Source organism: Zootoca vivipara, chromosome 15, assembly GCF_963506605.1.
Source record: "Zootoca vivipara chromosome 15, rZooViv1.1, whole genome shotgun sequence".
Taxonomy (NCBI): domain Eukaryota; kingdom Metazoa; phylum Chordata; class Lepidosauria; order Squamata; family Lacertidae; genus Zootoca; species Zootoca vivipara.
Genome location: NC_083290.1, coordinates 21,517,993 through 21,539,897, shown reverse-complemented (window position 1 = coordinate 21,539,897; position 21,905 = coordinate 21,517,993). Strand labels below are relative to the sequence as shown.

General features: G+C 46.0%; 1 protein-coding gene across 2 annotated transcripts in view; it reads right to left on the bottom strand.

Annotated features, from left to right (window-relative positions):
- Positions 1 to 5,416: 5,416 nt before the first annotated feature.
- GLB1L2 (galactosidase beta 1 like 2) overlaps positions 5,417 to 21,905 on the bottom strand; it is a 68,067-nt gene continuing 51,578 nt past the window's right edge. For both annotated transcript variants that reach the window (XM_035139649.2, XM_035139650.2), the window contains 7 exons: positions 20,415 to 20,561; positions 18,988 to 19,059; positions 17,516 to 17,594; positions 15,000 to 15,087; positions 10,847 to 10,961; positions 9,747 to 9,863; positions 5,417 to 8,567 (listed from right to left, as the gene is read on the bottom strand). In XM_035139649.2, coding sequence (XP_034995540.2) covers positions 8,481 to 8,567; positions 9,747 to 9,863; positions 10,847 to 10,961; positions 15,000 to 15,087; positions 17,516 to 17,594; positions 18,988 to 19,059; positions 20,415 to 20,561 — 705 coding nt within the window. In that variant the 3' untranslated portion in view covers positions 5,417 to 8,480. The remainder of the gene's footprint in view (positions 8,568 to 9,746; positions 9,864 to 10,846; positions 10,962 to 14,999; positions 15,088 to 17,515; positions 17,595 to 18,987; positions 19,060 to 20,414; positions 20,562 to 21,905) is intronic.

The window sequence follows — 21,905 nt, the reverse complement described above, 5'->3', positions numbered from 1 at the left end:
AGGGCTGCCTTCAGATGTCTTCTAAAAATCTGGTAGCTGTTTTTTTCTTTGAAATCTGATGGGAGGGCGTTCCACAGGGCGGGCACCACCACCGAGAAGGCCCTCTGCCTGGTTCCCTGCAACTTGGCTTCTCGCAACGAGGGAACCGCCAGAAGGCCCTCGGTACTAGACCTCAGTGTCCGGGCAGAATGATGGAGGTATACTGGACCGAGGCCATTTAGGGCTTTAAAGGTCAGCACCAACACTTTGAATTGTGCTCGGAAACGTACTGGGAGCCAATGTAGATCTTTCAAGTAGGAAGCAGGTAGTAGGAACTGTGTGGTCTACTAGCAGTATGGGTATTGGAAGACATTCTGACTGAGGCAAGTGAGGAATGGAAACCCAGGGGAAGGCAAAACTCTGTTGGTTGGCTACCTGGCAGTCAAGTTTCTGAAACAAAGAACCTTAACACTCAACGTATGGATTGTGTTAAGATTGACCTTGAGCTTTCAAAGCATATATATACTCTATGGCTTTTCTTTTTATACCTTGCGAACAACTTGCTGATGTTAACACTGTAACTACATGAGAGTTAGGGGGTCGCAAAAGGTTCAACAACTTCTAGAACCTAACTTGAGCATGGTGGTTCATAGGAAGTTGCCTTATACTGAGTATATATATATATATATATATATATATATATATATATATATATAGTTTCATTCGGCCACAGTGATGTGTTTTCCCATTTGCTGGTTGGTGAGGGCAGGGAAGGAAATGCATAGCAAAGTGACATTATGGTGGTACGAATTGTTATAGAAGAGTTAGAATATGGCAAAAAGCTCCCATTTTCATTAGAAACATCAATGTTCAGTTGAGGTGTCATTCTAGCCAAAGACCTGATAAAACAATACTTAAATATAAGGTTTGGTCAGAAGCAAAAGAACAGCATCTTGCCCTCGAGAGGCAAATCTGTGACATTCAAGCTGATGTTTTAATCCGCAGCCTCTTCCCTCTCGCGAAGTCCTTGAGCCAGCCAGCCAGCCAGCCTCCAAGAACAGCCTGGATACGTCGAATAGACTGGCTATTCAGCTCAGTTACTCTCAAACTGACCGAAACAGCTCAGACTTACCTGAACTTCCTCGTAGACTCTTGAATGAAGAAGGAAAACAACACAACTGACCCTCTGGAGACAAACCAGTTTTGTTTTTTGTTTTAAAGAAAAAGCACAGAAGTCATGGAGTTGGCATCACTTTTGGTCCAAAGTGCAGAGCCTCGCAGGTTGTGCGGGTGGAAGGCAAGGACGATGAAGGCAAAAGAAAGCCTGCCCGGGGAAGCTCCCTTCAGGAGTCAAGGATCAGACCAATGGGCGGACTGCCAAAGGATATTGATAAGGACAATGGTTGCCATTTTCACCCTTGATGGATTCCTCTCTCCCGTCCCCATCCTAGCAGGCATGAACTACATACTTGGGCACAACCAGGGAAAACAGATCTCTACTTTGAGGGGAACAGTGCCTCTGGCAGTGTCACCTTTGCTCTTAAATTATATTTATTATGCTGTAAAAGATGGCAGCGTTTGGCCATGATGTGGGGAAAAGGGAAGTAGAAAAAAGAATGCTAATTTTAAACTAGCAAATAACCATCTGGGCCCCTTTCCTGCAATTCGTACCTCTCTCCCCTGCTCCAAGAGGATTGAAGAGGTTGTGTCCTCCCACCCACCCACCCCCCGGTCCTGGCTAATGCTACAGTACACAACCTAGAACAGTGCTTCCCAATTAGCTAATTACTGAGGACCCCTTATTTTTCAAAAGCCAAGCCACAGACCCCCTACTTTTGAATTTTTTGATAACTCTGTGATAAATTGATACCTCTGCAAAGCAATTTCTTGAACAAATTGCGCAGAGGATTTTAGGTATACTAAGAAACAGGCTAGAGATCTCCGTTTTTCAACATTGCGATATATCAGAAGCTAAACATTGCAATATTCTAATATATCATGATATCTGAAATTGGAGATCAGGCATGGGGATGAGGGAAGGAGCAGTCATGGAGATCGGATGAAGGGAGGAGAGGAAGCGGAGTCACCTCCACCACATGGCTTGGGGGGGGATGAGGATGGGGGTGTATCAAGCTGCCCTCAGTGGGACAGCCAGCAGTGGCACCAGCGAAGATGCACATCCACTGCGGCTACTGCCTTTTCCCCGCTGACTGAGAAAAGCTGCTCTGCCTAATTGCCAGGGGAAGGTAGTGCCACGGTGCCTTGAAGTGGGGGCGATCAGCTGTCCGGTCAACATGTGGGGAAAGCAGCGCCTCGCAATCCACTGCCCCGGTTTCCCCCAGCGTGAGAGAAGGCAGCTCAGATCGGCAGTGTTATCGGCTGAGATCATCGTGCGATATTGGCAGTGCCTTGAAATTGGTTGCCCTGCTCTCTCTAATGTGAGGAGCGATATATCTTGCGTATTTCTGGGCAAAAATTGTTATCGCGGTGTGATTTCAAAATGGATTTTGACCAATATATTGAAAAAACGCACAGCTCTAAAACGGACCATAAAATTTGTGGTATTACCATGCAAAAACAACATAAATTTAGTTGGGGGGAGGCAAGGGATGGGGCCGTGGCCACGGACCCCCTGGGTGCGTTCCACGGACCCCTGAACCCCTAATTGGGAACCACTGACTTGGATCAAGGCATCTCTGACCAACTTCCTTTATGGATCATTTGCCTGACCCTTCAAAGCTGGGTCTATCTTACTGCACACATCACTCAAGGCATCAGGTTTTCCCCATATCCGTGTCAACCTCAAGCGGGTTAGGATAAGGCTTGTGAGCTGACGTCCCACCACCACCACCACGTCCCCAGCAACAAACCGTACAGCAGATCTTTCCCACTGCAATGGGCTGAAAATACTGTTTTGATCCCACTTGTAACTTTCTAGGGTGTAGAGAGAAAAATGGGAGCAGGTTTCTTCATATCACTAGTTTCTCGCCAAGGGTCTTCAGAACATATGGCACTGATTTTGGGTGCATCCTCCAGTCTGTTTTCCAACTTTGTGATGTTGAAGCTGCTCCATTAGGAAAAATGAGACACTGCCCTACCAACATGTCTGCCCACAGGCAGCCGGAGTAGGGATGGCTCTGCCCGACAATGACTCTGGCTCCACTTATTGCTGGCCTCCCTGCCTTTCTCCCTAACAGTCTCAATGGGCATCAGTCAACGCTGCCCAAAGCCATTTGTGATGCTTTGAAAACCTCTGATCTGGCTGACCTTGTGAAAAGGGGTGGCAGATTGGGGAGGCTATTTCAGCTCACCCCTCATTTGATCAGACAAAAGGAAACCTGTATTTATGTTCTGGCCATTGCACAATGATCGCATAACCCTTTGGACCAACTTGCCGCTGGATTTCTGGCCTAGATATGTTGGTCATCAAGTCAAAAGGCAAATGAGGGCCAGAAAGACACAGGCCAATGACAAATATTTACTTTGTTAATCCTGACAACTTCAGTGCAAATATGCATGTTTTGTGGGGCAGGGTTGGTGCAAACACCTTTCAAGGCATGCCAACTCAGGTCTGCACCACTTTTGATTTAGAGGTGTGGGACCCTAAACATTCCCCAATACAAAACAAAACAAAAACCTCCCTGCATTTGGCAAGCTGGCACATTGGCAAGTCGGCTACACTGAATTTTTATCTCGTGTGTTTTAATGTCCTACATGCAGGGACAGTATTATGTAGAGGACTACTCAACCATACCAACATACCTCTATTCTGAAGTGTTACAGTACAGAGTTCCATAGATTTTTTTTAAAAAAAATGCTCTGGAAATAGGAAAGAACAAACATCAAACTGTGGTGCCCTGTGGCACTAATGTAGAACACTCTGTTTCAAAACGTACTTGTTACCATTGCTCAAAAATGGGCATTTTTGCAGCACAGAGTCTTGCTTTTGCTTAACCAGGAGGCTATATTTCTGTGTGGCCCTTATATGAAGGAAAGTTGGCCAAATCTCAATGGACATATGTGTTCCTTTGCCTATCTCATGCAATGAGAGTTAGAAGAACAGCACTTTATTTTTAAGACAGATCAGCTGGTTGGTCCACTGAAAAACAATTACCTTTCTTAATTTGTTTCTAACTTTCATGCCATGAAGGCCAGCAGAATCCCCAAGCAATTAATGTGAGAAATGAGTGGCAAGTTTTTTTGTTCCTTGGGTCTCTTCATTCTGCCTGTTGGAGCCAGTGTCAGAGGTCAGAGTGAATCAAGAATCATGGAAATGTACTGATAAATCAAGGGTGTCCTGATCTGCACTGGGGTGGTGGGCTGATTTTTGGTTATGTGCAACTATTGCTTTTAGAGAGAAACAAGTGGGGGGAACACAACACGTTTGTCCTCTGACTATGCCTCTCTTTGAATCTGCTCAGATGAAGCCGGTTCAACACCGCTGCTCCTGCATTGCCCAAAGATCAGTAGCGACTGCTGGACTCCAAACACAGCAGAGCCCATGGCCCTGGACTATAGACCATGTCAAACTGAAAATGAGGTAGGGCTCAGCCACCAAACACACACAAAACCCCTGCACAAAGAAAACTGGCCTCGTCCTGAACATCTGATTTTCTACCGTATGTGGAGTGTACGTATTTGGGGAACGTCTGTATGGCTGTTATGTGGGAATGACAACCAACCAGATTCATGCCCCTGCTTTCTAAATTGGCACAGTCCAGGAACAACTTGACCATATGATCTACAGCCAGTTCGTATTGGTGCTAAGAGTTCCACTTCCTGCATTACAGAGGCAGATTCCCATGACTCGGTGCAGCCCTATTTATGAATGGTCAAATAGCCATCCATACTAAGGGGTGGGGAAGAGTTGAGTGATGAGAGTAGGAGGGGCTGTATGGAAAGTTATCTGCAGCTGAAATGCATTTTCCTGTGGATACAGACTGTGCTAATCCCCTGAAAATTTAAAAGACCAAAGAAAGACCCACCCATTCTGCCTGTCCTCTTCAAATTTTCTTTATATATACATTCACATACAAAGTGCCCTCACTGTCTCTTCACTTTCCTAATAATAATAATAATGGTCAAAATGGTAATTTTGTGATGGTATTTGATCTACTTCAAAAGCACAATGGTATCTGTCAGCTAAAGGAAAGTAATCCTGTACAGGAAAATGCACTTTTTTAAACCCTTAACCCTAAGTAGCTAAGATTCATAGACAGTGTGGAATCAAACCCCTCTTTGGACTAATGACAGATTTCTATACAGTTCCTGATATTTAAAATAATAATAAATGAAAAGGCAAGTTTAGGGTTTTTTCCATTTATGGCACTATTTATCAAAACAGTCAACTGGGGGGAAAACAACAAACAAGCCTTTAAACCAAGAAGGCTCTTTTGTTTCCAACTATGAAAAACTCTCCCTTTTTAATTTTTTTTAATTTTACTAAAATCCTGAACTCAACAGTTGCGAAATCTGAACGTCCAGCAGAACTGCTCATGTAGGCTTCCCCTCTGTGATGAGGAGCCCCTAGCCTTCATAAAATTAAAACACAGCCCAGATCTAGCTTACAAAAGAAGGGCGAGGGTGGGTGAGGAGGAATCGAGAGGCATTTTGCTTAATTAAAAATTTTTTTAAAAAAACCCCAGCAGATTTTAGATTTTACAACGCAGGAGTTGTTTCCAATGGCTGTCCTCTCCTATTTGCATGTGTCTTGTTTTATTTGCGGCAAAACAATAACCCTGCCAGGCTGCAGCAAATCATGGAGAAAATAAATAAAGGAATCAACAGGATGCATCCCAAGGAACTCCCATCCTTTTAGCTTGTTTCTTGCGAAGTTGCTCTTTGTTGACAGTGGGAGGGCTCAGGCCTTGGACACAGATGCAAACAGGGGCACGTTGGCTCTGAGGGCTGGGATGGTGGCTGGTACTTTGAGTGAGCAGCAAGAGGTCTAGATGGAGGATGCTGGGTTTGGTTTTGTTCTTCTTTTTATTTTCTTTTTTTACAGGTGCACTGTCTGTTCAAATTTTAATCCAACTGTATTTAATTTCTTAAATAAAATTAAATATGGTTTTTAACAGCCGGAAGCCCCTTGAAATCTCTCACGCCTGCGGTCGCTGGGGAGGCAATGCTTATGAAGGGAAGCGGAGCCGGGGGGCTGTGGTTAAATGGCTTCCTGAAAAGGCCTGACCCAACCAGCAGCTGGGAGATCAGGTGCCAAATCCCATTTTTTTCTTAAGCAGCAGCTGGGAGGTTGGGTGCCAAATTCCCTCCTTTTTCCCCAATTTGGAGCAGGGGAGAAGCAGCTTGGAAAATGCAGGCTGTCGCAGGCTACCGAGAAGAGTTATTGGAGATGTCATCCGAGCAGAAGGGAATACTCTCCAAACGGTCACTAATATGGGTTCCTGGTTGCGGCTGCTGCAGTGTTTAGCTATGTACCATGAAAGATGAGACTGAGAAGCTTTTGGGCGGTTTTTGAAAAGGGTGGGGAGAGAAGCAGGCCTCCAAAAAAGAGTGCGGATGAAGCATTTACACCTTTTCAGAGTCTTCCCTTTAAATTTTTGTTTTAAGGCCAGTGTTCCAGCTACAAAATGCAAAAATGCCTGGTGTTCCGGCTGCAAATGCAGCCTGCCTCTCCCTTGCATTGCCTTCTCAAGCTAAACATTTGGAAACAGGGGGTGGGGAACGGACACTGTGCTGCAAAGATGAAGCATCCGCTCTTTCAAGTTGACTCTCCAGATGTCCAGTGCTGCTAGAGCCCCACACTGGTGCCAACAGGAGCCAGAGAGGTATTCTGGTTGCAAAGAAACACAGGCTCTCACTCCCATGGTGCAGGAGACAACCCTGAGGACTTTGCAGAAAGCAGTCCTGTCTACAGCTTCGGCACTGCGACAGGGATGGGGAAGCTGTGGCCTTCTGCACGGTGTTGAGCTCCCAACCGGCCCCAGTGGCAAGGGATGGTGGGAGCTGTTGTCCAGCCATGTCTGGTGGACCACAAATTCTCCCCAACCATCCAAGGTAGTATAATTCTGGGCTGCACCACTCCATCCTGTGTCTAGGGTGGTGGTGGTTGATATTTCAGAAGGCTTCTCTGCGTGGCAAATGTCTGCAATTTGGTAAAGAAGAGAATGGCTAAGCTAGCTATTCCCAGCTGCCCAAGTTTACCACATGCAGGGAGATTGTTCAAAAAAATATGGCAAGCACACACAGACCCCTGAATTCTGAGGTGGTACAGTCTAGATGGGCTCTTCCCACAGCTGCCTAAGGAGAGAGCAACAGTTGATATAAATCCCACCCGCAGAATGCTAAAACTACAGGATCGCTGCACTAGTTCCCAAGACTGCATGTGCGGACTTTGATTTTACTGGGTGCAATAAAACATCCCCCTCTTCTTTTCCTCAGTCTCCTTTTTGGGCTCTGCAAGATCTGCCAATTGCATTACATTCACCATTGCGCGGGGGGTACCCCATGGCAATGACTCGGTGCTGTGTTTCTAAGGGATGCCAGCAACTGGGGGTGTGGGGAAAAGCCCCACACACCCATGCTTGTCGGTGGCTGCAGGAATTTGTCGCAGGGCTGTAGAGGTTGTCAGTGCAATGGCAGGGATCTCCAGCTCGGTAGGGGCCCCTGGAGTTACAGCAAGTGTTAGGTGCTCCATGCCCCCAGCAGCAAGAGTTCTTGGCACCCTTGTTCAAACTGCAACTGAAAGTGTGCAAGCCCACAGCATGCTGCAAATGTGGGACCTTCAACCACTTCAATATGGCTTTCACGGGACTCCCCACCCATGGCTGGCATTTAAAGGGCCAAACTGAAAGCAACTAGTCTGGTACCTTTCCGGTTAACATTAAAAGATGCCTTGGCTTGAACTCTTAGACTAATGCAAAAATTGTGAAAAGTGCCGTCCTACCCAGCCAAACGACCACGCTGGGAGACTAAAAATGGAATAGTAATAAAAAGATTCCCTTTTCTTCACAGTAAGGAGGTCTTCAATTGTCTGAAAATCCCAGCAGACGAGCGGAGAGGTCGGCTACTTGCAGGTGTCAAAGAGAACAAAAAGATGTCCAACTCAAGCCGAATTGTTTGTGGATCAGCTTCTTGAATCCAGTGGATCCCTGACAGGCTTTGCACACTGATCCCGCAGAGAGATTCTCCGCATTTTTTGTTCCATCCAGGCCAAGAGAACCAGCAGCAGAGCTGAACTCCTCAAGGGAAGGACTCCTAGATACGTTCAATTTCCTCCCTACTTGCAGTGTTTGAAGTCAGCCTCTTAAATTCATCGACAGTGTGAGCATTCGGCAACCAGACTCCACCCATGCCCTGGAAATTCATCGATGGAGACGGGGGACAAACCTTTCACAAAGATTTGGAGGAAGTGGAGCCTTCCCTGCATCCAAGCCCTCCCTGCCTCCCTCCCACGAATCCATTTCAGACGCATACCCTCAAATGAACCAGTTGGGGTGGGGGGTGAAGCAGTCAGGGATAAGCCCCCCACCCCCTGTCCTGGTTCAGCCCACATAATGGCTCCGTCCGAGGAAAGGGAAGTCTGTGGACTGGATGATCCGCCCTGCAGCACGCTCTTCAAAAATAATGATCTGAGAAGGAAATGGAAAGAAAATGAACAGTTTGACACAAGTAACGGAATACCCTTGACTCTGCATTCATACAAAATAGTAGTTGCCGTTGGCATCTGACAAATGAAAGGGCGTATCTGCTGGGATTAGTAAGAGCTAGAATACTTCCATGTGGTTCATGTACTTCTAAACTATCACAAGCACATTCCCCACGTTTTCCTCAGGGACAGTGAAGTCATGGTGAGGCGTGGACAGGCCAGTGTTCTCCTCCTCCCATCATTCCTTGCAAGTCTTCACTGATCAAACTCCATCCATGCCCTAGAAGCAATAAACCTGGAGGGAATTGGCTTCTCTCTAGGGCATTGATCACACATAAGGGAAAAGTACTTCTGCAGATCTAATTCAGGTGCCTAGGCTTTGAAAGGCTGGGTTCAAAACTTCACTCCGACATTAAGCTCACTGAGGGACCTTGGGCTAGTCATAGTCTTGCAGCTTAACTTCCCTCAAAGGGTTGATGTGAGGGTTGAGCTCCTTAGAGGGAATGTGGGATATAAATGCAATAAAAGAAACCAGCTTTCTTTTGTGTTGTTTGCATACATCCTTTATGTTATAGGGCACATTTCTCAGATTTACATCCAGAAGCATAAAACATAAACAATCACATGAACTAAAAAAAGTTCATAATTCTTATCCCCTAATTAAGAGTCCACTCCTAGCCTTCCGTGCTCCTCTGCTGCTTCAACAATAAAGGATCAACCTTTTGTGCAAATGCTAAATCGCATGCCATAGATATATTTTTAAAAATGTGAGCAGCTTAACTCGGAGCTGTTTTTTTAATCACACACACTTCCCCTTTAAAACTGTTTTTTTTAATCTGCATTTTGATCACTATGACTATGTCCACAAGTTTTAAAGTCCTGCATTTGTTGCTGTTTTTAATGAATATATTCTATACTAGAGATACTTTCCAATGAAGCGGTATACAAAATATTGCTAAACAAATACATGATACCTGACCATCAGCCATTTTGGTAGGGCTGATATGAGCTGCAGTCCGACAACATCGGGAGGGTGGGGCATTGACCTACCCATGGAATCTGCCAAGGTAGGTTTTTACAGGCTTTGTGGGCTCCCAGTTATGCTTAGGCAGATGCAGAGGAGGAAACTCCTCCCCCCCCCCCTGCCAGTCGGGCAACTCACCTCATTGTGCCCTTGCTGGAGCCATGAGGCTGGGAGGTAGAGTGTCCCTTGAGGACCAATTTTCCAGTAGCGACCGAGGTTCTGCCCATTGACAAAGACGACACCCTTGGTCCAACCCTAGGAAACAGAGATGGGTCATGAGTGCAGTAGCAGAATATGTGGGCATTCTAGAATGCCGCTAACTTCACCACCTCTTTCTCCAGACTTGATGCTGCCATAAAAGAGCCGATGTGGTGTAGTGGTTAGCGCACCAGACTAGGACCCGGGACACCATGGATCAAATCCTTACTAAGCCACAAAGCTCACTGGGTGGCCAGTCATTGCCTCTCAGCCTAACTGACCTCGCAGGGCTGTTGTGGCGAGTAAACGAGGAGGGGGAGAGTCCTGCATGCCACCTTGAGCTCCGTGAGAGAAAGGTGGGATATTAATGCAGTTAAATAAGTAAAAAAGGAAAAAGGAAATAGTTATAAGGGTGCCTACAAGACTCAGCCAAGCACCAAGACCACTTGGGGCATGACTGGTGCCACACTTTCCTATTCCCGCTGCAAGAATAAATAAAAATGCATTTGCATGTTTCAGAAAGTGTCCTAGGAAAGTGGAAGCTTTTAGAAGATTTATCATCAAATCAAACCTAGATCAATTTTCTTTTAAGTATACTGTGGAGCAAAAATACCAACTTAAGGAGTTTAGAATGTGAATACTAGATTCTCCCTGCACCTCACTCCCAGATCCCTCAAAAAAAGGTGGTGACTAGGTCTCACAAGATGATTTCATGTGGAATGCACAACAAATTCAGTTGTCTGTTCCTTTGAATGAGGCTCACGGTGTACAATCCAACCAGCTGCAGCTAATAATGTTATAATCAGTGCACAGCAATGGCTTGGACGTGCATCACAAAGAATGCATAGATTTCCAACAATGTGATGACAGTGTGGAAGGCGAAACATGAAGGCATAAAAGGAACAGATTCTGCACACCTCTAGCTGTAGTGGATACACAATTCTTGCTGCCAAGAACCCTGTTGTCTAAGCCCAACGGCTCATCAACAAAGGGCCTTCTCTCCACCATATCTTCTTAAGGCCTCTGATCCAGCAACTCACCTCTAGCTTCAAGAAAGTGTCCTGAGGCATATGTTGCACCTCAAGGGTCCCTCGGAAGAATGCTGGGCCCATTGCACTGTCAGGGACGGCGCTCCAAGGAGTGGTCCCACGTACGCTGCAGGGAGAAAGCAGGCGATAAGAAGCAAAGAAGAAGCTGCATCCCAGGATGGAGAATTTCGGGGACCAGTTTTGATGCAGGGAGAGCCTTACTGGTTGGCAATTTTCCCTTGTTTGCTTTGAGGCTGCATCCTGGTTCAAGTCCACTTTGGGAAGCTGAGATCCAGCCACGCATCAAAAGTCACACACATCCTCTTCTCCACCCTGCCCCAGTCACCCCCCAGAACACTAAAAGAAAGTTATGGAATATCAAATTTTCCACAGTTGTGTGAACTGTGCTCTAATTTGGCTCACAGCAGCAAAAAAAAATAGAATTGGCCTATTCAAGCCCCCAAGAGCTTATGCTAAGTATCTGGGGGAGCATGAATGGGGGGATGATGTGTTCTTCAAGGTTAAAATTGCTCTTCCTTGCACTGTACGGGGAAATTTCAGGAGGGCAGAATGGAAAAGGGACCTCAATCACAACTGCTATAAAATGCTCACATTCAAGGCGGACAGTGTCAAACATGAGCCCTCAAGGATTATAGCAAGATAAAGATGCCATCTTATTATACCAGGTCAAAGTATGTTTCCATATAGCCCAGTATTGCCCACTATGACTGGCAGAAGCACCCCCGGGTTTAGGTACATGCCTTTCCCATCACCTGTTATTTAACCCTTTAAAAACCAATAACTCAAGGTATTCGCCTCTCCCCACATCAAGCAACTGGACCCTGCAATTGTCACCTGGGACCCTTCTTTGTGTGCCCCATCTGCAGAGGTCTGTAGGGTGAGAACATGAGGCCAGGCCTTTTCAGTGGTGGCTCCTCGCTTGTGGAATGCTCTCCTCAGGGAGACTTGCCTGCCGCCAACATTACATATCTTTAGGTGCCAGGCAGAAACATTCCTTTTAATCAGGCCTTTGGCTTTTAACTATCTGTGGCCGTTTTGTGTGGGTGGGATGCTTAAATACAGGGTTTACTTGATGCTGGTTTTAACATATGTTTGTGTTTGTTTGTTTGTTTGGTTGGTTGGTTGGTTTTGCTTAAGATATTGTAAATCACTTTGCTGTGGCAAAAACCAGCAACTATTAAATTTAATAAATAACACCAACACCATAGCTGGAAAAAGTCTCCAAGGGTGGGAATCGGGGGGTGGGGGTGGGGATGTGCTTGAATAGGACGAAAAGGCTCCTGTTTGAAAGCTGGCTGCAATCCTGAACAGGAAGAGAGCTCCTTTTAAGAGCTCGGAACAGACTGCAACATCCTGCCACAGGTTCCATTTGCTCCTTCTGTTGCAGTGAGGGCTAATTGCTGAGTAAGAGCTGCAGGAAGGGGGGTGTTCGGAGAAGGTTTCAACAACTGGCATTTCCATGATGTGGCAACTCCCCACCACCTGCCTCCGAGGAAGGCAGCAGCTTTCAATCCTCATCTAACCTGTTAGGGTTTCTAGGCACTGTTGCACTGGCAGAGCAGGACAGCTATGAAAAATGATCGCCTGCATCCCTCTTTGCACAAGGAATATTCAGCTGATTCGTATACCCTGGGAAAAACAAACCCTCACCAGTTTTGTTTTGTTTTTCTCTTTACCTTTCCCATTTCTGATTCCCTCCGGCTCACACCTCCAGGTTTGCCACCTTGATATCAAGAGCAGCCCCAGTGTGACCGCTCAAGAGATGAGATGAGCAGTCTTTCAAGATAGGCAACTCCACCTCCCTCTTCTCACCAACCAGAAATCCCAACCTCAAGGACGGCAGGCGAGATGGCTGCACGTCTACAGAGGGACGGGGAATGCCAGTTTGCATTCCATCTAATCCCTTTCAGCTCCCCGGGGCTGTGTATATTTTCTTATTAAAAGGCCCCTTTTACATGCCCGGAGGCAACAGCGCTGTAATAAACTCCAGAGCCCTAATCCAATAAAGGGGCTTCCTTCAGATGCGCTAAGTCGGCGGTGGCAGCAAACTGGGAGATGCTCTGCAAGAGGTGAGATCGCTGGCTCAGCGGAATTGACGCCTCTGCCCTGTACGTCCGCAAGGCAAACAGGTTTTAAATGGCTAATGGATCATCTAGCATAGTTCTGGAGAGAAGAAAATCGACTGGTGCCTGAGCTCTGTTCAGGATGATCCACACGTGCTGCATGGGTGAGTAGGACTTCTCTGAGTAAGAGCTATTTTCCGGGAAGAACAGTCAGCATTGATCCTGTGCAACTCTCTAAGGACCGGTGTGTGTGTGTGTTTGTTTTAAAACAATAATGTTTTATTTTTATCTACTAAGCCAGGCTTTGCCCACCTGGTGCCCTCCAAATGCTGTGAACTACAACTCCCATCAGCCCCAGGCAGCAAGGTGAAGTCTGTACGTACTAAGCAATAACACTGTTGTGTTCTATGCAATACAACAGTGGTAAGGATATACTCTGTGTGCAATAAAACATTTAAAATATCAATAAAGGTCTATCTCTATCTCTCTCTATTAAATTTTATTTTCTTTTGAAGTAAAGACCATTTTCTGCATTGAAAAAAAGGGAGGTAAATGCAGTGCTGTGCAGTGGTTAGAGCACTGAACTAGGATGAAATAGACTAGACTCAAATTCCCACTCAGCCAGAGGTGATGTTTGGCAATCACTCCCTCTTCACTCAGGGGCAGGGAGACGTTTTCTGCCTAGGGATGTGCTTCCTTGGGCGCAATCATTGGAAACAGGTCACGCCAGCAGTCGGGGAGCGTGGGGACAGCAACTGATTTTCAGAAACAATACACTGTCACAAAGCCTCTCTAGAGGATGCTATCAGTCTGCGTGGGATGATAAGCCCCTTTTGATGAGGGGGGGATTACTGGCCTGGAACAGTCACAGGAACAGCGGTGGCATTATCTGAGCTAAGCTCAGGACAACCACGGTTCAGTGCTGCATGGTCTGGCACCCCACAAAGAGATTTCCACCTTCTTATTATCCTTTCTGAAGAGTCAACACCTGTTCAGTGATGGCGCAGCTTGCTGATCTTGTTTTCCTTGCTGCACAACACCTCTCCCCCTCGCGCCCCCTGTCCACTTTTTGCTGGGAACTTGCCACTGCAAAGGACTCTAGCGGGGAGAGGAGGCTGATGGAGCTGGCCCTGGAAATGCAAGCGCCTTCACAGCAGAAAAAAAAGAAGAGAGAGCTGCAGCTGTGACTCAGTCGCCAAAGTTCCTTAGGGTCAAAAAAGAGAAAGGAAGACCCTCCCCACCAAAACAACCCTCGGATTTTAGCCAAGAAACCAGCTGCATTTTGTAAATGCTTTGACCTGGGATCTCACTTTTAAAAAATGGAATAGCTGGTTTAGTGCCAGAATTGGGGGGGGGGGGCACTTATGGGAGTTGTAGTCCAAACTATCTGGAAGGCACAAAGCTTGAGAAAGGAAGCCTAGTGGCAGAAAAGGATTTGCTGTTGCCCAGCTTTGCTGGCCGCTGCCTGTGCCATGACTAGCAAGGCTTGTTCCTGGTCCTGGAGCCTGGCATGGTCCCATGTACAGAATTCAGCACCGCGGAAATTTCAGCTTTCTCTTTCCTTCTTTTAAATGGAAAGAATGGACTTCTTCAGGCAAGGCGTAATTAGGTTGTGCAACTCCCCTCCACAGAATCCCTCCTTTGCTGGCTACCACAAAACACAACAATGGTGAGGACTGGGCAAGCACGCTCCACCCCCACCTATGGGAGAGTGCACTCTGCCCATGCCTGGTGCACATGCGCACACAAGCAGCACTAGGCCCCTGGTTTTACCCATCCAAACATTACATAGTTTTGATGGGACCACTTAGCAAAGCTGAGCTGCTGGGCTTGAGCAGAAATTGGAAGAGGCCTGAAATATAGGCATCGAAAAGGAAGGGCTGCTGCAGTGCTCTGTGTGTTTTCGAGAGCTACCTGGTTGTGATTTGCCAGCTCACTCCAGGACCAGATGCCGGCTTGCCTGGCAGGTGGAGTTGCTAACTAGGTCTTGTCCCTCTGCCAAATGCATTTGCTGTAAATAAGGGAAAGAGGGAAACAAGTAGTGACAACGGGGTATACGGGTGTTGAGTATCTGCACAAACCTTTCTATGAAGCTGGGTTTCATGTCCAGGCTGTAAATCTTGAAGTTCCTCAAAGCGGTTTTGTTGAGATAGATATCACCAATTAAGCCTGCAAGAGAGACAAGAGTAAATGCCGAACTGAGCAGTGAGGCTGATGAATCAACTCTGGAAGCAGAGGGAATGAGCAAGCTGTGCTCAGCGGCGGCTGTCCTCTGCAGGAAGATCAGGGTCCGTAAGGCCCCTGCTGGTATCGAAGAGAGGGGAAGTTCCACTGTGTCGACAGAAGTCATTCCACTTGTTGCAATGGCTTCCCCAGATTCCAGTCACTGAATCATTGCTACCGTCCACAGAGCTCCTTTAGCCCAAAGGACTGAACACACCTAGCGGGGATTATTGATCCAGCCCCCTGACACTTTAACTGGAAGATTGCTGCATCGCCTCTCAAAACACAAACTCTGTTTTCATTTCCAAAGCTGTTTGCCAGGCAGCACTGGGAGAGCGAGAGGCAGCTGCTCAAGAAACACACATCCAATTTTCCCTTTGCGGCAAGGAGTTAGTTCTGCAGCTACTTGAACCTTGATTCCTGGGTGTTGCACGCTTGCCGGGAGTCTTCAGACTATAGGTTACATATGTCTCAGAAGGCATCCCAGGGATGAGAGCAGGTGTGGAGTAACTGAGGTGAACACAAAGGACATTAGGAAGCTGCCTCATACCATCTATCTTTGCCTATCTAGCTTAGTTTTCTTGACAATGATGGGCATCAGATCTCCAGGGTGTCAGACCCAAGTCTCTCTCCCCCTACCTGGAGATGCTGGAGGATGAATCTGGGACCTTCTGCATGCAAAGCAGAGCTACAAGCCTTCCCACAAAGGATAGGGGTGAGGGGCTTGGCCGCAAATAGAATGGGAAAGTAGGCTGCATGTTGCTCAAGAGAATAAATAAATTAAAAGATTTCCCATAAAAGGCTGTGCAATGAGGCAAAAAAATCCTCTAATCCCCTGCTTTTCAAGCTGCAGTAGAGTTGGCTGATGATGTACTGTACTGTGCAAATGGATCTTCCAAGGATCAGCTCCCTGCTCCACAGCAAACCCCACATGATCACAACAAAGAGAGGCAAAGAGAGAGGACAGCCAGCCAGGGGGTATTTGTGCCCAAAGCAGACTCAAGCAAAGGATATTCCAGAAATGCACTCGAGAAGACTCACAAGCAACCTGGCACATTAGATCACACCAAACTGGGCACCGCAACACAAGCTGTACCAAACTCCCCGAGCGAGAGGCTCCATGCGGCTGGCCATTCTCCTATCTCCCATGCATCAGTTTCCGTAGCTGGCTGCAACTGACCAAGCATTAAGGTGATGAAAGCAAAGGAGTGAAAGAGCAAGTGTGTTATGCCTGCCAAATCAAAGCTTCGGAAGCACTAACGCGGCTCTGAAATAAATAGCAGGCGAAACGCCAAACAATTGTTCAGGTAAGAAATATACCGGTACCTTTAATGGGCCATTTATGCACAACCTTGTCAAGGAACTCCCCTCCCATTAAAGATCTGCCTGGCACCTTTTTTGTTAACCATTAGATTCCAAACAAAGTCAGCTCTGTTTAATGGGTCTTTCGTAATTGGTTTTGATGTTAATTCTATTGCTAGTTTTGTGGCGGCTGTGGGTTGTGTTTGGTCAACTGGGTGAGTATGTTTCCTTGGAGATCATTTGTTTTAAATGCTAGTTTTCTGTATTGCACAGACATCCACAGGAGTTGGAAGACTCCTCAAAGGTAATCTAATCCAACACCCTGTTAGTGCAGGAAATCTGCTACTAGAGAGCCTGTTCATCCAACTTCCCTGCTTAAAAACCTATCGTGGAGGGAAATCCAATAGGAAAAGACTCCATAACCCTGGCTACCAACTGTGGCAGTGGGTGTCATAACTCCTATGTCTCAGTTCTTTGTCAGTAAAGCAGTGTGGCCTACCACACAAGCCACAAGAAGGCAGTGATCCAGTTACTCTCAGATAATTATGAACAGGGCTATTATGGGCTAGCATTCTTAGGGAACGAAGAAAAAACACACAATGTCATATTTGCCACAGAATCCAGCTTGCTAAGGATTTTAGTTTCTTTTTCAAAGCAAGTTTCTAGTCCTTTGGACTGCAAAGATACACTCAGAAGTGCATGAGCACCACCTGTTGAAACCTCAGGAGCCAGATAGATTCAGGTATCAATGGCTTGGGGCAGGATTTTGAAATATTCCCTGCTGTTCCCCGCAACTAGTAGCAGAATAAATTATGCAAAGTAAGAGCAACTATGCAAGATTTGCATAAATTATGTGTTTCCTATAAACACGGTTACAAAATTCAGTTTCTGTTGGCACAAAAATTTGGAGATGACGGGGGTATTTTTTTTTTTTAAAAAAAAGCACAGTGTTAAATAGAGTCCTGCTTATTGTATCTTCAGAATGAAAAAAAGAAAAGAATGGTGAAGCAACCAACTAAAAACATGATTCTTTAGCATTAATGATAAAGGGGGGGGGGGTAGCCCAGCCCACCTTTCCGCTGGTTGTTCAGATTGCGCCCATAGTTGACTCGCCCACAATTCTCGACAAGGAGCCGGAGTAGCCTGTATCCCTGTAAGGAACAATTAAGGACAGTTCCTAATCTAAAAACAAGGAGATACAGAGAAATGCAGAAATATGGGCAGGAAAAGAACTTGCTCTGCCTCTTAGGGTGAAGACAGATTTAATATTGGATTGCTCTCAGCATTTCTGGAGCAGCCTCACTGCTCTAATAATGTTGCATCTGTCTTTGCCCTGAGTAGGTAAAAATGCTCCATCTGTCTTAGCCCAGCACACTTATTCCTCTCTAGGGCTGAGCTCTAAAAGGTTGCAAGTTAAAGCGGAAGCTGCTTTGGCACAGCACTTATTGGCTTGTCACCAAGAAATCTCTGGCAATCTCCTACTTGTGAAGTTTCACACTTAAAAAAACAAAAGAAAACACTTATCAGGTGGTTGGGGCTTTTAAAAAATCAAATGAAGGGATCAACACACTGGTCATTTAATCTCTTGCAAAAGTGGGCTGTGGGTCATACTGGGAGCTTCCTTTTTCTATTACAGTGGTACCTCTACTTACGAATGTTTCTACTTACGAATGGAGCTCTGTCCGCCATCTTGGATGTGGTTTAGATAGGATTTTTTCTTACGAATTTTTAGATAGGATTTTTTCTACTTACGAATTTTTTCTCCCAATGCATTCCTATGGGATTCGACTTACAATTTTTTTCTATTTACAAATGTGCGTTCGGAACGCATTAAATTCGTAAGTAGAGGTACCACTGTACATCTGACTTCAAACTTGGGAAATAAAATCAGCAGCAGACATTGTATGCTTAAACACTCAGGCAGCAAGCTTCAGTGGGTTTAATCAGTAGATTTATCATTAAAACCTCTAGCTAATTGGTCTCTGGGGGCAATTTTAATTGGCTACAGGGAAAGTTCAGCCAGTAGAGTTGAAGGTTCAGCCTGCAAACCTAAATACTGTTGTTGGAGAGTACGTTTTAGTGCATCTACTCTTGGGGCTCATCCAGATTTCCTTTTCCATTGTGCTATAAAACTCCATGTCTGAGCAAGGTTGTTGTTTTTTTGTCCTGGAACTTTTTCCAGGAAAACACGTTGTACCACTGATTTGGAGGAAATGGCAATCCATGTAAAGCCTGACTGCGGTTTGCTCCAATTCAGGGGGGAAACGTGGGGGTTTTTTAATGGTGGGACAAAATAATAATAATCAAATGGTTCAGACATGGAACTTTAAAGGTTGGACTTGTGCCTAGAAACGCAGCACAAAAGGAAGTCTGGATGAGCCCCGAGAGCAGACCCGCTGAAATTAAGATTCAACTTGCTGGATTCAACTTGCCCGGCATGCCAGCTGAAAGTGGGGCGAGGGCGCCCACCAGAAAACATCTGGGAAAGAGATACAAATGGCACTTGTTCCCTGCAACTCACTCTTAATCCTTCCAACTGCTTACCTTCCCATCAGGAACTGACAATTGCTGTTTGATGTAATCAAGGTAGCCAATATGCAGAGTATTAACAAACACCTGTGGGAAAAGAAACAGCCAGAGCCTCATTTGTCAGTTGTGAAAATCCAGAGGATTAGAAGGGGATTTAGGGGCTGGAGGGAGGAGCAGAAATTCCCCCTCGCCCAGCAGCAACAGGGATGGCTGGGGTCTCTTCCAAGCTTTTGACTGTAAGCTTATTATGATAATCATTTAAACAGCACTTAAGAGTAGGGGAAACACATTTATTAAGGAATCCAGATTATGCAGGATCAACAGATATGTTTGGGTGGCTGATACCTGATGCTATGCCTCTTCCCATATAAAACTCCCTCTGAGTTACAATCGGGTGCTTTTATCTGAGGTACACTATGCAATAACAAAATAAGTATCCGAAGGACCACCTTCTTCCCCACAGAGCCTCTCGGGTGTAAATATCAGCAGAAGGGGCCCTCTTGGTAGTTCCTCCATCTTCAAAATCACAGGGATGGGGACCCATGAAAGCCGCCATCTCTGTGCCTATTCCTCAAATGGGGAGACTCCCTCCCTTCTCTGAATCTTTACAATACAGTTCTCAGCCTGAAAAAGGTTCCCAAAAATGCATTTTAAAAAATACTTATTTTAGGATAAAATATGTTTAGAAGTGCACGCACTGAGATAAAACGCCTATTTAAATACTTAAGTGGATACAAGTCTTCCTACTGATTTTTCTTTTTAAATCACAAACCGATGCAAAAATGGGACATATAACAGACTTGGGAATGGGCACGCACGCAAAATGGACGCAGCCTGGAAACATCCCTAGCTTTAAGTGCTGCATGTCTAAAAACACTTACTGTAGGTTCCACAGAGAATGGGAGGGAGTGGTGTGTGGAAAGCTAGTGAGACATCAGGGATTCAACACTCCGAGAATAGCCTTACAATACCCTTGCGCTTAAGCCAGGAGTGGCTCGCCTGCTGCAGCCCTCAAGGTGTTTTTTGGATTCCAACTTCCATCACCTCCAGCCGGCATAGGGGAGGGCTGTAGCTCGGCTCAACATCTGCTCTGCAGGCAGAAGGCCCCAGATTCAATCCCTGGTATCTCCAGGTAAGGCTGGGAGAGACTTCCTGCTTGAAACCCTCTTCTGTGCCCAGCACAGAAACCATGCAGGATGTCAAGAGGACAGCCCTCCCTTCTACGTCCAGCATAAAAATGAAACTGGATACTGCAGGAGGGACAGAGTTCTCCACCTTTCCTATTCCAACCTATATATTTTTCTGCACGCTAGTTAATTTTCATGCTCTTATTTACAAGGTTGCATTATGGTCACTTAGTTAATTAAAGTAACATTAATGTCTTCCCCACCCACCCCAGACCCCAACAGAGGCTGTTGACCTAACCCAACTACAATCTCCACCTGTGCTCTGTCCCGGACATGGTCATGTGAATGGAGCTCTCCTCCGCCAGGTATGACAGTCTCGTACAGGATATATCCAAAAGCTTGCCCGTTCCCATTGTTCACCGGGAGGTTCTCCATGTTAATGGGATGTTCGGATTTCAAGGGCTGCAAAGCAGAAATCGCAAACTTTCAACAAAATCCTAAGCATGTCTTAACTCAGGAATATGTTCCATGCAGTTCAATGGTACTCTCTCTGTGTGTGTGCACAGTAAAACAGCTTTATGAACACCCCCACATCCCTGGGGTGAGCAGAAAGAATCTTAATTTGAGTCCAGAAGATTGCACCTGGATTTCTTGGCTCGTATATTTGTCAGATTAAACTCCCTTATATTGCAACAAAGGGAAGGCAGAGGTGCCAATTTCTCCGTCTCCAGCAGAGACTTTCCTCACTTGACCGCAACTACAAGTCCCAGATTCCTTAGCAGGAAAATGAATTCCTGGGGGCCTTCTCCCCAGTGTGAATCAGACATACATGAGAGGTCTGGAGGGTGGCAACACAAGAGCGGGCCTTCTCTGCAGCAGCTCCCCGTCTATGGAATGCTTTCCCCAGAGAAGTTTGCCTGGCGCCTTTATTACACACCTTTAGGCGCCATGCAAAAACGTTCCTTTTTAACCAGGCCTTTGGTTGATCTGATTGACATCCTATGCCCTTTCAAAATGTGGTTGGGGGACGGTTATTGTTTTTTTATATTTTGATTATATATTTTGTGGTTTTGCATTCTGGTGTTGTTCTGTGAGCCGTCCTGAGACCTCCAGGTATAGGGTGGAATATAAATTCAATAAACAAACAAACAAACAAATAAAAGCCATTTCACACTGATGGTGATGAGACCAGAAGTCCTAGTCCAACACCTGTTGGGGAGGAAATGCTCCAAAGGGGACTGGATGTACCTAAGTTTCTGGGGACCCTTAATCAGGGGAAGTGACGGGCAATGGGCCACAGGATCAGGGAGAGCACAGCCCCACTTACAGCAGGCTGTAAACAGAACTCTGCTTACCCTGACCATGCTCTTGGCCATTCCGTTAATGAAAGGCTTGAAACATCCCTAGCCATTAGCTTACGCTGCTTTTGTGTGCTTAGTTCCGATTGTGTGGAAAGGAAGAGCTCAATTCCGACAATAAAAGGGTTTTAGGACTGGCTCACACCTGCATGTTTACGCTTTGCTAATTGTAGTGTCTAGTATATATTGGAGACACGTACACATTATATTTGCATGCAAGCAGTCAAAAGATATTGCAGTTGACAAGCTTTAAGCACGAATGTTGGGAACTCATCACAAACCCTCTTCCTGTTTGGAAGTTGTCTTTGCCACACTGTTTTGAGCTATACGCAGCACATTGTGCGACAAGGCTAGCCTTGAAAGCCAGAAGTGGCCATGGACTCATGTGGCGTTCCTTCTTATAGGCTGTAGACCTGGGTCCCACCGCAAAAAGAAAAAGAAAAAAAAG